The 13,768-nt window shown below is 47.9% G+C and overlaps 1 protein-coding gene across 2 annotated transcripts in view; it reads right to left on the reverse strand.

The window, feature by feature from the left end:
* The window catches only part of LOC144934741 (contactin-2-like), a 121,173-nt gene that overhangs the window by 22,097 nt on the left and 85,308 nt on the right, over positions 1-13,768 (reverse strand). For both annotated transcript variants that reach the window (XM_078860834.1, XM_078860835.1), the window contains exons 9-14: positions 11,240-11,421; positions 8,323-8,459; positions 4,724-4,856; positions 2,633-2,783; positions 1,378-1,505; positions 132-307 (exon numbers count right to left, since the gene is read on the reverse strand). In XM_078860834.1, coding sequence (XP_078716960.1) covers positions 132-307; positions 1,378-1,505; positions 2,633-2,783; positions 4,724-4,856; positions 8,323-8,459; positions 11,240-11,421 — 907 coding nt within the window. The remainder of the gene's footprint in view (positions 1-131; positions 308-1,377; positions 1,506-2,632; positions 2,784-4,723; positions 4,857-8,322; positions 8,460-11,239; positions 11,422-13,768) is intronic.

Raw genomic sequence — 13,768 nt, forward strand, 5'->3', positions numbered from 1 at the left:
ACCCAGACACAAACATCACAAGCAAAGCTGCCTCTTCAAGGACCTCGGGTCGCCGGGTTCGTAGCGCAGCGCCGCTAACCGCCGTCCCACCCGCTCCCCGCCACACATGCACCCAGACCACAGGTCCGCACCGCTGAGATGCGGCGGAAGGGCGACTCGGGCGACACGGTGTCGAGGGGGTATCCATTGTGGAGCCACAGGAAGGCGACGTCGAGCGTGCGGTCGTGCGACACGCGGCACAGCAGCGTGGCGTTCTCCCCCACGGTGACGCGCGTGTCCTTCGGGGCCAGCTTGATCGTGGTCGCGTCTGCGTGTACGGTGAGAGGGGGGGGGGTGGAGGATTGTCAGGGGTAGGCATGGTTACACCGCAGTGTTCGCTCGTACACAGAATAGATATGTCCCCGAAACTACACCACGCATGAGCTAATAATAAAATAGCAGCAAGCAAGTCAAGAGGCAGGCTGTCTTTGATGTACTGTATATAAGAAGTGTTAGACTATTTTAGCTGGAATGGCCGATTGAGCGAAGCAGTTTTTTTGCAGGAAAGGCCACACATTAAAACTTGCGCGATCTAACCCATAAACCGTTGATTATGAATGATATTGGTCGCGAAAGTCTGCTACGTGTTAAACTGACAGTCCAAGACCGTCAGCAGCGGTAGCAGTTACCGGACGCCACAGGGTGGGGAGGCGCAACCAAACGAGCAACGACAACAAATTAATTACACAAAACCCATGCTGGAATTTACCGCAAACAGGACACACAATAAATAGTGCTTAAAAATAAATAAATAAAAAGATCGCCAACAAACCCTGTCATAACAGAGCTTAGTTGTAGCATTCATAGCAATTGTGGCAAACGCAATCCTGCCACAAACATGCTAAATAAGGTCAATTGGAATATTAAGATTGTTACACAAATGGCACTTATGGAAAAAAAGGCACTTATGAGCAAATCATCCTGAATGCGCCGGATATTAGAAGCCATGCAGGATTTTGAGACAGGGCAGTGCTTGGATGGTTGCCTGCCACACAACGCCAGGTCGCAGTGGGCTGCTGTGGGGCCATGCTACATTGTGGGCAGCAGGGCGCGGTGCGGCAAAATCCATTGTTGCACTGTGGTTCACGTCAATGCCCCATGTCGTCACCGGCCAGCGGAGGTAGAGTACGATCCAATAACCCCCACGAGCCCCCCCTCCCCCCCATCCAGCAGTGGATTGACCAATCAAAAAGCTGCATTGAAAATAGAACCACCATGCATGAAAACAGACACTCCTCATACACGCACGGTCCACAGGTAAGACCACGCAACGGATGTGTGGCATCGGCCTGGGTAAGGGTGAGGGGAAGCGTAGAACTGGCATGCGTGGGGGGGCACCTTTGACGAGCAGGGTGAACGTGGCGTTGGCCTTGCCCAGTTTGTTCTCAGCGAAGCACGTGTAGTTGCCCTGGTCCGTTCTGCGCAGATCAGGGATCACCAGACTCCCGTCTTCCAGCACGGACATCCTGACGGACACGGCGACACGGTCCCTATCTGTCATCGGCCTTCGTCTCCAGCAAAAAGCCAGCATGATGAATATCACTGCTGGAGGGTAGACTCTCAACATGCCCGTTGTTGTCACTGTTAAAGTCATTAAGACGCTACTTTAACGTGGGTTTCATCGGTGTGCTTCACTCAGTTGTGCATTTGCTCATTTAAATCGCCTACACTCAGTAACTCACTCAGACATGCGCTACCGGCAAGACTCATTGGCTCAGTTTAACACGTAGGCTTTCGCGACCAATATTATTCATAATAAAGTTTTTTGGGTTACATCGCGTAAGTATAAATGTGTCGTAGCCCTCCACCACCCGACACAGCCAGTAAGGTTTTTGACAAACAAAACGCCAGAATATTCTGGCAAATTGCCCGATGATGCTGGATGTAATTACCAGCGAAACATCGTACTCAAATTGTAAACGTTGTGGATGTACTCTCCAACACATGGGTGGGCTGAAGTAGTAACTAATTGGCGCGTTGTTTATGTGACAAACCTTCCTGGCTGCGTCGGGTGGTGGAGGGTTACGACACATTTATACTTACGAGATCTAACCCAAAAACCTCATTAGTTCATTCACACACTCATTCATAGTCTCACTCAGTGACATACGAATTAATTAAATTGCTCACACTCTACAATTCAATCACTCGCTCATTCAATTATTAACACACACACATATCCACTCACTACACTCTCAATAATTTATACACTCATTAATCAATTCAATTACTACCTCAATCAATTACTCATACCCATCCACGCACTCACAAATCCAACCATCACAAAAATGCAAAACAACTGACAAACACTGAAAGTGCGTTCTAAAGCGAGTGCATGTTTCAGAATCACAATATTTTCAGAATCACGACATTTATGTATACAGGAGGAATTCGGATGAGCTATGAAGCTCTTTTTCACAGATGTCCAGTAGTTTCACAGATCATGTCCAGTGTTTAGTCGCGTGATAGCTGTGACAACAGTCCACCCCGTGTGGCGGTGTCGTCAAGAGGCGGCCTTCTTTCCCGAGAAGCTGCAAGCTCGGAGAAAGTCCGGCCGCAAGCCTCGATCAAGCGAGGGCAAGCGCAGACTCACCGGCTGTGCACGTGCAGCAGCTCCGTCCCACGGCTCCAGGTGATGTTCGGCTTGGGGGCAGCCTGGGGCAGGCACGGGACAGTGGCCTTGCCCCCCAAGGCGCTCTGGACCACGCGGGATAGCGGATTGGGGTCGAACTCTGGTTTCGAGGCTGTAACGAAAGGGAGCGTCGAGCGATTAAACATCTCTGCCAATAAAAAACCTTGTGCAGGCCCGGCTTGCCAACGTGCCGCCGGGCAAGTGCCAGTGAGGGTTATTAGACTGTACTTCGCCACGCTCCGTCAGTGCTGGTTGGAAGGTGGGGGAAGTACAAAGCTCTGCTGCCAACAATACATACACAGCACTTGTGTGACTGCAGGTATTCATCTTCTTCGTTCTTTCGGTATAGTCACGTAGAAGGGAAGTAATAAAATAATAAAAATAAAACATAATAAAATAATTCTCACGACGTTTCGGCCACAACGCAAGCAGCCGTCCTCAGGTGAAAACCAGGTCTGTCGAGGCAACAGCGTCTGAATGCTGTCGCCTCGACAGACCTGGTTTTCACCTGAGGACGGCTGCTTGCGTTGTGGCCGAAACGTCGTGAGAATTATTTTATTATGTTTTATTTTTATTATTTTATTACTTCCCTTCTACGTGACTTTACCGAAAGAACGAAGAAGATGAAGCACTTGTGTGGTTTTTTTTTGTACACAGTGGTCGCCCATTCGAGCACTCGCCAGGCTCAAAGCCTACTTAGCTTCTGACGTCTGACCTGACAGAATCAGGCACATTCTGGGCGATTTTGTCATAAGCTGCAAATGCTTTAATCACTCATTTATGTACATTCGTTTGTCCGTTCCTCAGTCCGCTTGCCCTGGTGAGGGTCGCGGTGGCAGCGTGTTGAGTAGGGCGGTCCAGACCTCCCTTTCCCGGGCGACAGACTTTAGCTCTACATTTCTATACACTACTATCCACTACACGACTGTACACTACACTACTATATACAGACTCTAGCTCTTCCTGGGGAATTCCCAGGCATTCCCAGGCCAGCCGAGCGACATCGTCTCAACCAGCAGAGTGTCCTGGGCCGGCCCCGGGGTCTTCGCCCAGTGGGACATGCCCGGTGGAGTTCATCAGGGGCCATCCTTACCAGGTGCCCGAACCACCTCACTTGTCTAAAAAAGATGATCTGTTATAATATAAAAAGTCAATCTTCATTCCAAGCAATGGGTGGTGCTCGTCTCCTTTGATGATCATAAGCCAGTGGTGGCAATTCCACATTCCTATGACAATGTCTAGCGTTTGTATTGAAGGACCACTGGTGACTTCCCAAAAAAGGATACACATTGCCGTGACCCAGCAGGGAAGATGATAGGGAGTTGATTTCGGATTTGAACAAATTACCCTGTGATTATAAGTTGGGCTCTTTAATCACAGTGCCCCATGGTCAGATAAAGACATTTTATTTACGCTAAACCCACACAGAAAAGTGAAGAAATGCAAAAAAGCTGATCAACAGCGAGGTCAACAACCTACTTGCTTTACTGCCTTAATTATATACAAAAACGATCTACTGGCCAACTCATTGCCCACAAGGTGAGTCTGTCTTGCTTGCGTGCTTTTTTGTTATCCTTCCCCCACACTTCCGATCAGCATGATTGGCTACATACGGTGCGAAAGAAACTCAACATACTTGGGTTCCGCTTCACATTTACAGCATTCAATCTACACCAACTTTTTACAAGGCCCCACCTCTTCTGCCTAGATTTTTAGTGGCACTGAGCTTGACTCCACACCTCAAGCGTCATGGCAATATACATCTGAACTAATGTGCGCGTGAGTGTTCACATGCCACAAATGGAATCAGTGGACAGCTTATTATATAATAATTACCTGTTATTATATAATTCCATCTTTCCCCGGTGCACCGTGTTATAGCCTCCACAATGGGCCGATCTGAATTTGAGGTTGCAGGACTATGGGCCTGCGCTGTGCCGAGTGACGGTCACGTCACAATGAACGCCGGGGCCACAATGCGGTCTCAACGCTGCATCCTGACCGAGACTGGGGGGCGGGAGAGGTGGGGGGCAGGAGGGGGGAGGGACTCACCCAGCACCCTGAGCTCCGCGTTGGAGTAGATGATGCCGTGTTTATTCTCGGCGACACACTGGTACATCCCCGAGTCGCCGACGCTCAGGTTCACGATGTTCAGCTCCCCTTCGGCCACCAACACCTTGCCCGCCTGAGGAATAAACGGAGGAGAGAAAAGCACCCCGTTTTATCTTTACGCAGAGAGCGCTAAAGCCATCGCGCTCATAGTGGTGCAAAAGCCCAGGGTAAATATTGATGATGGTAGCGAAGCGATTTCAGGTTTAGCAATCGTTGTATCCAGCTGGCTGCGTTGCAGTTTGACAGCTCCATTAGTTATTAATCAAAAGGTCATGAACCCAGCTCTCAATAGGGGGTTGATTATGAGTCTATTGTTTTTTTTGTGTAGTTGACGTAACATAAGAACCATGATGAGAAAAGTCAACAAAGTTCATTGTACCAAATATATACATTAGAACACCATTTCAGTGCCCAGTACTCCGGGAACTCAGCTAATGTATTCATTTATTTTGCATTTGCAGTGATATAATATGTATTTTCAGGCACAGGAGCTCCCCCCCCTCGCCTCTCCCCTACTTACGTGTGTTGACTTTCTTTAGCGCTGTATGTAGCTAAGGTGCGGGGGAAGGACAAAAAAAACTAAACACAAAGGATGTCTCTATGATAGAGATGTTTAGTTTTTAGTTAACAGAGGGGGGAAGAGGTGGATGGGGATGCCTCCCCGTCACCCACGTGACCTCCCCGAGGGGGGGGGTGGCAATCCTCCTCCTCCGTGCTAAAAAGCTCCCTGCTCACCGCCACGGAAGCTTTTTGTCAGCTCAGCGAAGTTGGTGGCTTATATAGCTAGCAAATTTTCGCGATCCTGCTCTAAAAATGGACGCGCATTAGCCGAGTTCCTTGAGTGCTGGACACTCAAGGAGTGGTGTTCTAATGCACGCGTTGGAAGCGTGTCAATGACCACCGTATAAATAAACTATACCCACTGGCTCAGGAACGCAAGTGGATTTGAGTGCAAAGTTATTTCAACTTTTATCCAGTGTAAGAAATGTTAAAATTCCAGTGAATCCCTTTTTTAAATCCTTTATATTAAGTTTGCGTGCTTGCTTGCTTGCGTGCTTGCTTGCTTGCTTAGGACCGTGCAAATCTTTCGGTCGTTTTTTAACCCACTTCCCGTGATCCAATCGAGCTGACATTTTCCACACAGACTCGTTGTGCCAGACAATTATTGTTCGTGAAAAAAAATTCCCAAAATTTTACACTTTTTAGGCAAAAAAATTATTTTACATATATTCAAATAGAACGCATTCATGGCTTTGGCTGAACGTCAGAGTGTAAGAACCCAGAGCGTAACCCCTCCACAGGCCGTGGCGGAGTAGCGCAGTTGGTAGCGCCCTCGCTTCCCATAACAAAGGTCGCGGGATCGATCCCCGCATCCTCCACAGGCGAATATATTTTTTAATCCTTTATATTAAGTTTGCTTGCTTGCTTAGGACCGTGCAAATCTTTCGCTCGTTTTTTAACCCACTTCCCGTAATCCAATCGAGCTGACATTTTCCACACAGACTCGTTGTGTGTGACAATTAATTTTCGTGAAAAAAAAATCCTAAATTTTACACTGTTTAGGGAAAACAAATTAAATATTTAATTACCAATTGCTTAATGGTGGCAGACAATCATCTGACCCATAAGTGGCAGCCATCTCAAGCCAGAGGACGAGAGGACTCTAGCCGCCACGCATATAAAGGATTTATAGTGAAAAACTTTGTTTTTACGGGTTTACTTGTTTCTCTCTCTACTATACATCATTTAATTCGTGCATGGATTAAACAGCACTGGATGTGATTAAACAAACGAGTGAATTCATAATGATGTAGTGAGTTCAACTGAGTCGCAGAAGAAAGAACCAAGAAGATGAATCCCTGCAGTCACGAAAGCTTTAAATCGAAATTTGAGTAGCAGACGTTGGAGGTAAAACATTTATTTAACTCCAACACACGGGGTAACTTTCCCCTTAACAGAATAACAACCTACGGTGGTGACCACCAGGCTAACTACACTAGTTACTACACTAGTTACCACCACCAGGCTAGCTACACTAGTTACAACGTAACTGCTACTACGGACCGGGACCAACAGCTTTGGCCCGGGTTCACGTGTTGGAGACTCGTTGAACGGACAACGTAGACTAAGGGTTTCTTCCAGGATGAACAACAACCCTGGTCCCTCTCGGGACCCGGCTTATATTCTCTGCGGCGTGGCTGGCTCCACCCTTGGCCACGCCCACCTTCTAGAATCCTCAGGAAGGATCTGGATCCCAACCACGTGACCACCCCTAGCCGCCACTTGGGGCCTCTTTGTAGACTTAACTGGTCACGTGTCCTCCCGGGTCAACCAGAGTGCCATGGCCTCGAGTAACCTCATCCTTTGGCTGGCACCCACACACCCTGTCCTGTAGGGTTGGCACTGCACGCAAAGCGTGATGCAATCTAGCGCTATCAATCAGTGCTCACGGGCCCCTCTAGGGCCGGTACGACACCCACACCATTGTGGTTCCGCGATGTCGTTACACCGCACGCCGTGCCTCTCTAGGGCCGGCACTGCACCCAGCACGTTGACATCCTGCGATGTCACTACAACAATAGTTAAAATTAAATCTAGAATGAAAATTAAGTTATTCATATATCCATAAAAGCCTTAAGTGAGAGTCAGGATGGTTCTGCATGGTGATGTTTGGCCAATTAAATCCAGAATAGTTTTAGTTTGTTTTGGGAGGTAACCAGGGTATCAGGAGGCAATCCACGCATAACATATGACAATGCTCAGAGTATAAACAGGTGGGTTCACAAACCCACCTGTTGAACCCAACACCGCTGCATTGACGTATGATTACCTTGCAGTGCATCAGGTTTGGGGATTACAGCCGTTGTGCCATTGAGTCCACTCAAATGTGTGAGCAATTGCCAAGGATGTCGCCATGCTGTAGGTCAGTTGTTCTAAACCTTTACTGCAGCCTGTATACCTTTGGTTGTCAATCGTAAACAAATGTATAATGTTAATAAATACATAGGTTTATTGAAACAAAGTAGTTGCACTTACATGCTCGTGCTTAATTTGTGTTTTCGATTATTTACCTTCTAAAAAAATCTGGCATGTCTCGCACCCCCAGAAAGGGCATCTCACAGCCCCAGGGGGTGCGTACTCCCCAGGTTCAAAACCACTACTGTAGGGGTTTCATTCTTAGTGAACATCATATAATTGGTTTTCCACCAAAGTTATTTTCTATTGTCCACCTTAAAGAATATTGAGAAAGTGTATATGGAAGAGTAGTGAATGCATGTGTTGGTGAGTGGGTTTCCAGGTGTGTGGATTGATGGATGGGCAAGTCAGTGGGTAGATGAGTGAGTAGGTGAACAGGTGAGAGAGTTAGTTGGTAGGTGGGTATAAGTAATTGTTTTAGAACTGCTTTTTGTATTTAGTTTGTTGCCCTTCCCCCGCACCTCTGATTAGCACAGTTGGCTACGTACGGCGCAAAAGAAAATTCAACACACGTACGTACGTACGTGATTGGAGCGAGCGAGTGACTAAGTAAGTGTTCATACCAGAGGGGCGATTGGCTCCCCATTCTTGAGCCACTGATAGGTTGGTGCAGGCCTCCCCTTGGCTTTGCATGTCCAGTTCAGGTCCTGGTCCACATCTGCCATTATGTTGTCCAGTCCAAACACAAACTCTGGCCGAGCTGTAGGAAGAGGAGACACAAACAAGGCACCAATGTCTCTGTTAAAGTAATAAGTAGAATCACATTGTTGCGAGTACTGGTAGGAACCACCTGGTTCCACCAGCCCACAGGCGATTATTGTGTCCGTCCGTCCGTCGTGCATCCAAAAATGGGAGGGGTGGGGGTGGGGCTGGGTGGAGAGGGGAGGGTGGGGAGGAGCTGGGTGGGGAGGGGCTGGGTGGAGAGGGGAGGGTGGGGAGGGGCTGGGTGGGGAGGGTGGGGTGGGGAGGGTCTGGGTGGAGAGGGGAGGGTGAGGAGGGGCTGGGTGGGGAGGGTGGGGCTGGGTGGGGGGTGGGGAGGGTGGGGCTGGGTGGGAGGTGGGAGGGGTGGGGCTGGGTGGGGAGGGGCTGGTCACCCCGTGGTGCCCTTATAAAACTCAACGTTTAACCAACTCACGCCGGCTTGTGCCCGCCCTCACAGTCGGCCATATTTGCGGAATACACCATGCCGCCGTTGACCCTGGCCAACGTTCCTACCAGCTCCCTCCGCAGAAATGTGTTTATTTGCTTCATGAAGGCTGGATCGCATTGTAACAGTGCTCGGCTCACAATTAGAAAGCTTAAATATCAAATCTCAGAAAGGTGTAACCTAAGGCCATCGTCTCTCTGGGGTTGATATAATTAAGTGTGACAGTGGATATTTCGCAAAAGAACTCGCTACTTGCTCAGGACTGCAAAAGAGAAATAGGCACAAAACAATGCTCACTTTGAGTACGAAGACACTGACATTAAATATCATTACATGTGATGACTAACACATGTGCCTGCCTGGGTGTTTCTACGAGCAACATTCCAAAAATCGCAAACTAACAATAATTATTGGTGATGCTGCGTTGGCAGTGGTGCAAAAGCACAAATAACAAAACAAACCTCGCATTTGTCAATAACACTGCCTGAAAAGGAAAACTAGACAACACGTGATGTTTTGGACAAATGGCCTTTTGTCGTCACCAAAAATGAAAAGCTCATGATGGCCAAAGCTATTTATGCCACCACCTAATGTCCACAACTTCCTTCTGCAAAAAATCCCTTTCACCGTTATGCGGTCAACATCAACCCCGCAAGCACCGCTCTCAACGTATCAACATCATCATCACCCCCCCACCCCCATTTGGCATTTGCTCTTCCACTCGGTTGGTGACCTCTGGGTGCCACTCCAATGCTCACTCTCTGTAAGATTCCCTCCTGCAAACGTCCCAACTCCTATCCCCAACCTTCCTTCCCCTCCATTATGCACCTTTCCTGGCACATTCTCACGTGCACTCACAGCATTTAAATACCTAGCACCGATGGCAAATCACTGCCGCAGCATTCGCCCAGTGTGGAGGTTCACTCTATAATGTAAAATGTGTCTTAAGAAGCACTTGCTAAGGCCAACTACTCTTTTATATTTTCCCAGGTAAGGCTCACTGAGCTGTATAGTTATTTTTTTTCAGAAGCGACCTGGCCACAAATGATAGCTCAACGAAGTGGCTGATCATATGAAAATTTAGAGCAGCCAAATATTCTAAACACGCGTTTCTAAATGTGAAGAGAAAAGCCAGAGGACCCGGGGAAAAAGCCAAGCGACTGCAAGGAGAGAGACATGCAAACTCCAAATATAAAGACGTCAGGGTCGGGATCGAACCCACGTCCTCCTGAATACCAGGCAAGGGAGTTAACATATCGCCACTCGTGGGACATGGCAGGCGTGTCACATTGAATAGATTAACTGATTTCGACCGATTCTTATGCTCACCATATTTATTCATGTGTGAGAATAGATTATTTACTAAAGGAGACAAAACAAACATAGAAACAATGCAAGTAAAGTGATAAAAACGTGATTTTTTTGGTTATTTTCGAATAAAATTGCTGCCTGAAATAATTCACCCCCATGACTTGCCATGGGGGTGAATCACTAACCCCCTTCTGCGAAGGTTGTCTTGGTTATGCCGTGTAGCTGTCTCTTGCGATTTCTGGTTGTACCGTGCGCTGTCTTGCATGTCTGTCATTTTGCTCCATGCGCTGGGAGCTTCCCGACTGAGATTTAAACTGAACACAATCATATTCAGTTCCTGAAGGAGCTATCGGAATGCAAAGAGAAACGGCAGACCTCGTGCCGGTAAACATGCAGTACAACGTTCACATCGGCGAGTTATTAAACGCTTAGTATATCGGCCCGTGGGGCGGCATGTGTCAATAACACGGCAGGGGAATCGCCGCTCTGGTGATGGTATCACCGCGCCGGCAATGACAATGGCGATCACATCACACTGCTAATGACGATATCGGCGCGCTAACGATTACATCACTGCGCAACCGTTGAGGACTCCGCTGCCACTAACTACAACAATGCCACGACGGCGATTACATGACTGCATCGACAATATCATTACCACACAGGAAAAAAAGGGAATGACAGTGATGACATCACCATGCCGGTGATGATGACCTCACCATGCTGGCAATCGCATCATATCACCAGTATGTTTGTATATTGAACTTCTTTTGCACCGTATGCAGCCAACCGTGCTAACCGGAGTTGCGGGGGAAGGACAAGAAACTAAACACAAAAAGCAGTTCTAAAGAAATTAGTTTTCAATCTAGATTTACAAGTGCATAGTGGCGTCCTAATATCGGAAGTAAGAACATTCCAGATGGCTGCAGTGATGATGACATCACTACGCCGGCAATGGCATCACCACGCCGGCAAAGACATCACCATGCCGGTGACAACGACATCGCCGTCGCTAACCCCACCTTGTACGGTGATGCGCCCCTCGGAGAGGACGCTGCCCAGAGCGTTGGTGGCATTGCACACGTAGACTCCCTCGTCCTCGCGGGTCACGTCCGCCACCTCCAGCACGGCGGCACTCACTGAGAGGCGCGTGCGATCCGGCAGCCACCCGTCCTTGCGCTGCCACGAGATGCTGGGCACGGGGCTGTGAGAACGAGAGGGGAGAGGAGGAAGCGAGAGAGAGAAGGGTTAGGGAGTTAAGGGTGGCAGGTAATGGTGGAAGGTGGAGGGGATGGTCAGGTAAAGAGCAAAGGGATAAAAGAATGAAGAAAAAAAAGAGAAAGTGGGTGAATGGAGAGATGCATGGAGGCAGGGATGGAAAATAAATAGGGATGAGTAGGAGGAAATGAGAGAAATCCACAGGGATGTGGTGATAGGGATGTTGATGAAGGTAGCGTAAATGTAGTGGAGGCACATATTTTATTAAACCAAGCACCCTTTGCACGATACACACTCTTCTGTCGCTCGTTTATACACAACTCTACGTGGTTTGCTATTCTATACACAACACTAGCCATCTAACGCCGACGGCGCTGAACCGAGATACCGTCTAGCAGCGCAATGTCGAGTGAGGACGACAGCAACAATGGCAACGAGACGACAGCGCCGATGGCGACGATCTTAAACAACACGACGGGAATCCCACTCCATAAGACAGCCCCGAGCTCTCGCTCGGTGCCCCCTTTTATGCTCCCAGCGTGGCCTCGCTCTGCCCCGGCCACGCCCCCTCTCTAGAACCTACCAGCAGGTTCCCGGGCTTCCCCCACGTGCCCTTTCTGTAACCTGTCCCCCAGATGTCCCCTCTGCTGTATCACGTGGCCTGCTGCTGTCAGGCTTGTTGTAAGCCGCAGATCCCCTTCCCCGCCAGCAGCCAGCGCTATGCTGCTACATTGCTAATTCTATATAACTACATAAGTAAGGGGTGGTGATATTGATGATGTGTTGTTTGCATAACAATTCTTGACGAAAAAATAAAGATATTTCTATGCATAATCATGATGGTGGTAACAATATTGACAATCATCCTTACTTGTTTTGATAATATTTATTAATGAGATGATCATGACAGTAATGATCCAATGACTGATGATAGCTGTATTGACTGATCAACAATGATGGTTTAAATAACACTTAATTCGTGATTAGGATCATGACAATAATAATTATATTAATTGGTCACGATGATGATCATGGTGACAATGATGATGCTAATCTACCAACTGAACAACAATATCTGCTGCCCACACACACTCATCGGTGTACAATGTAACAATGTTGAGATTAGTTATTCTGCCCGTGTCCCCATCATAGAATCTGTGAATGATGAGAAGAACCATCATAACAGAAAAGTAGCGTGGGCCCATAAAACCCTAGGTAAAGAAATAAAACATACATAAAAGTGTCCAAAAAGTACTCCGCTTTGGGGCATGATGCAAAACCACCAGCAGCTCTAGAAACATTTCATCTGAGCGAATGTGTTCGACTGACAGCAGCAGTGAGACCGAGCAACCCAATGCTGCCAAGCGGCGCACCCCCTCATCAAGTTGACGTGATGTGACAAGGAAGAGGGTTAAAAAAAAAACAGGAGCTCAGGCAGAGGAGCTACGATCTCATTCAGGAATGTTGCGATAACCACACTTGTTCCAGTGTGACCTTTACACTGCATATCTCCAATGAACACAACAGACACAAGTTGATTAAGACTCAGTGTTGACCTTAGGTGGCCTTACGGCTGCAATGAGACGACTATAATTGAGAGGGGAACTACGCAGAACACCGTCTGTTCTTGAACTCTCTATGCAATTAACATTCGCAGTCTGCAGTGCTCGACTGGCCAAAAGCTGCCACGTATATTTCCATTAACGTGGCATTTACTGCGCGTCCCATTATGTTAATGTACAAAGTGATCACAGGCTGGGGCATAAGCAAAGAATGTCAAACATCGAAATGGTGACTTAGTCTCCATATGTGCTTTGGTGGTTAGAACTGAATTGTAACGAACATACTCATGGCACTAGACGTGAAGAGGTTCATTTGAACTTCTTCCCCACCGTACGTAGGCAACCGTGCGAGATCTCAGCATGTATTAGTTTCTAACAGATAGACAAATATTCCCAATTAAGCTTATTGACTGCCCGAGCAAGTGCTATTGGCGAGCGTCTATGGAGGCCAGCAGTGCGCACAATGTTTGGATGGCACCACATTAACCTGGCCCACCTTTACGTCTTTAAATGCCTAATTATCAACCACAAAGGGCCAACATACTAAATTTATGGGCCAAGTTGGACCTAGGGGAGGCCTGAAGCCTGGTTAAAAATTCCACTTGTGTCGTACGTGGGTAGGAATGGAATAAAGGTTCAGTAATTTGAATTGGAGCGTGGTGCGCCATTATGCCTCCATTCCCCAGCCTCGCATGCTGGCAGATGGCAAAGTGCAGATTAAAAAAGGCAGGGAGAGCATTCTTGCGAGTTGTGCTATGTTTAACCTCCGCA

Source organism: Lampetra fluviatilis, chromosome 11 (assembly GCF_964198595.1).
Source record: "Lampetra fluviatilis chromosome 11, kcLamFluv1.1, whole genome shotgun sequence".
In the NCBI taxonomy this organism is placed as follows: domain Eukaryota; kingdom Metazoa; phylum Chordata; class Hyperoartia; order Petromyzontiformes; family Petromyzontidae; genus Lampetra; species Lampetra fluviatilis.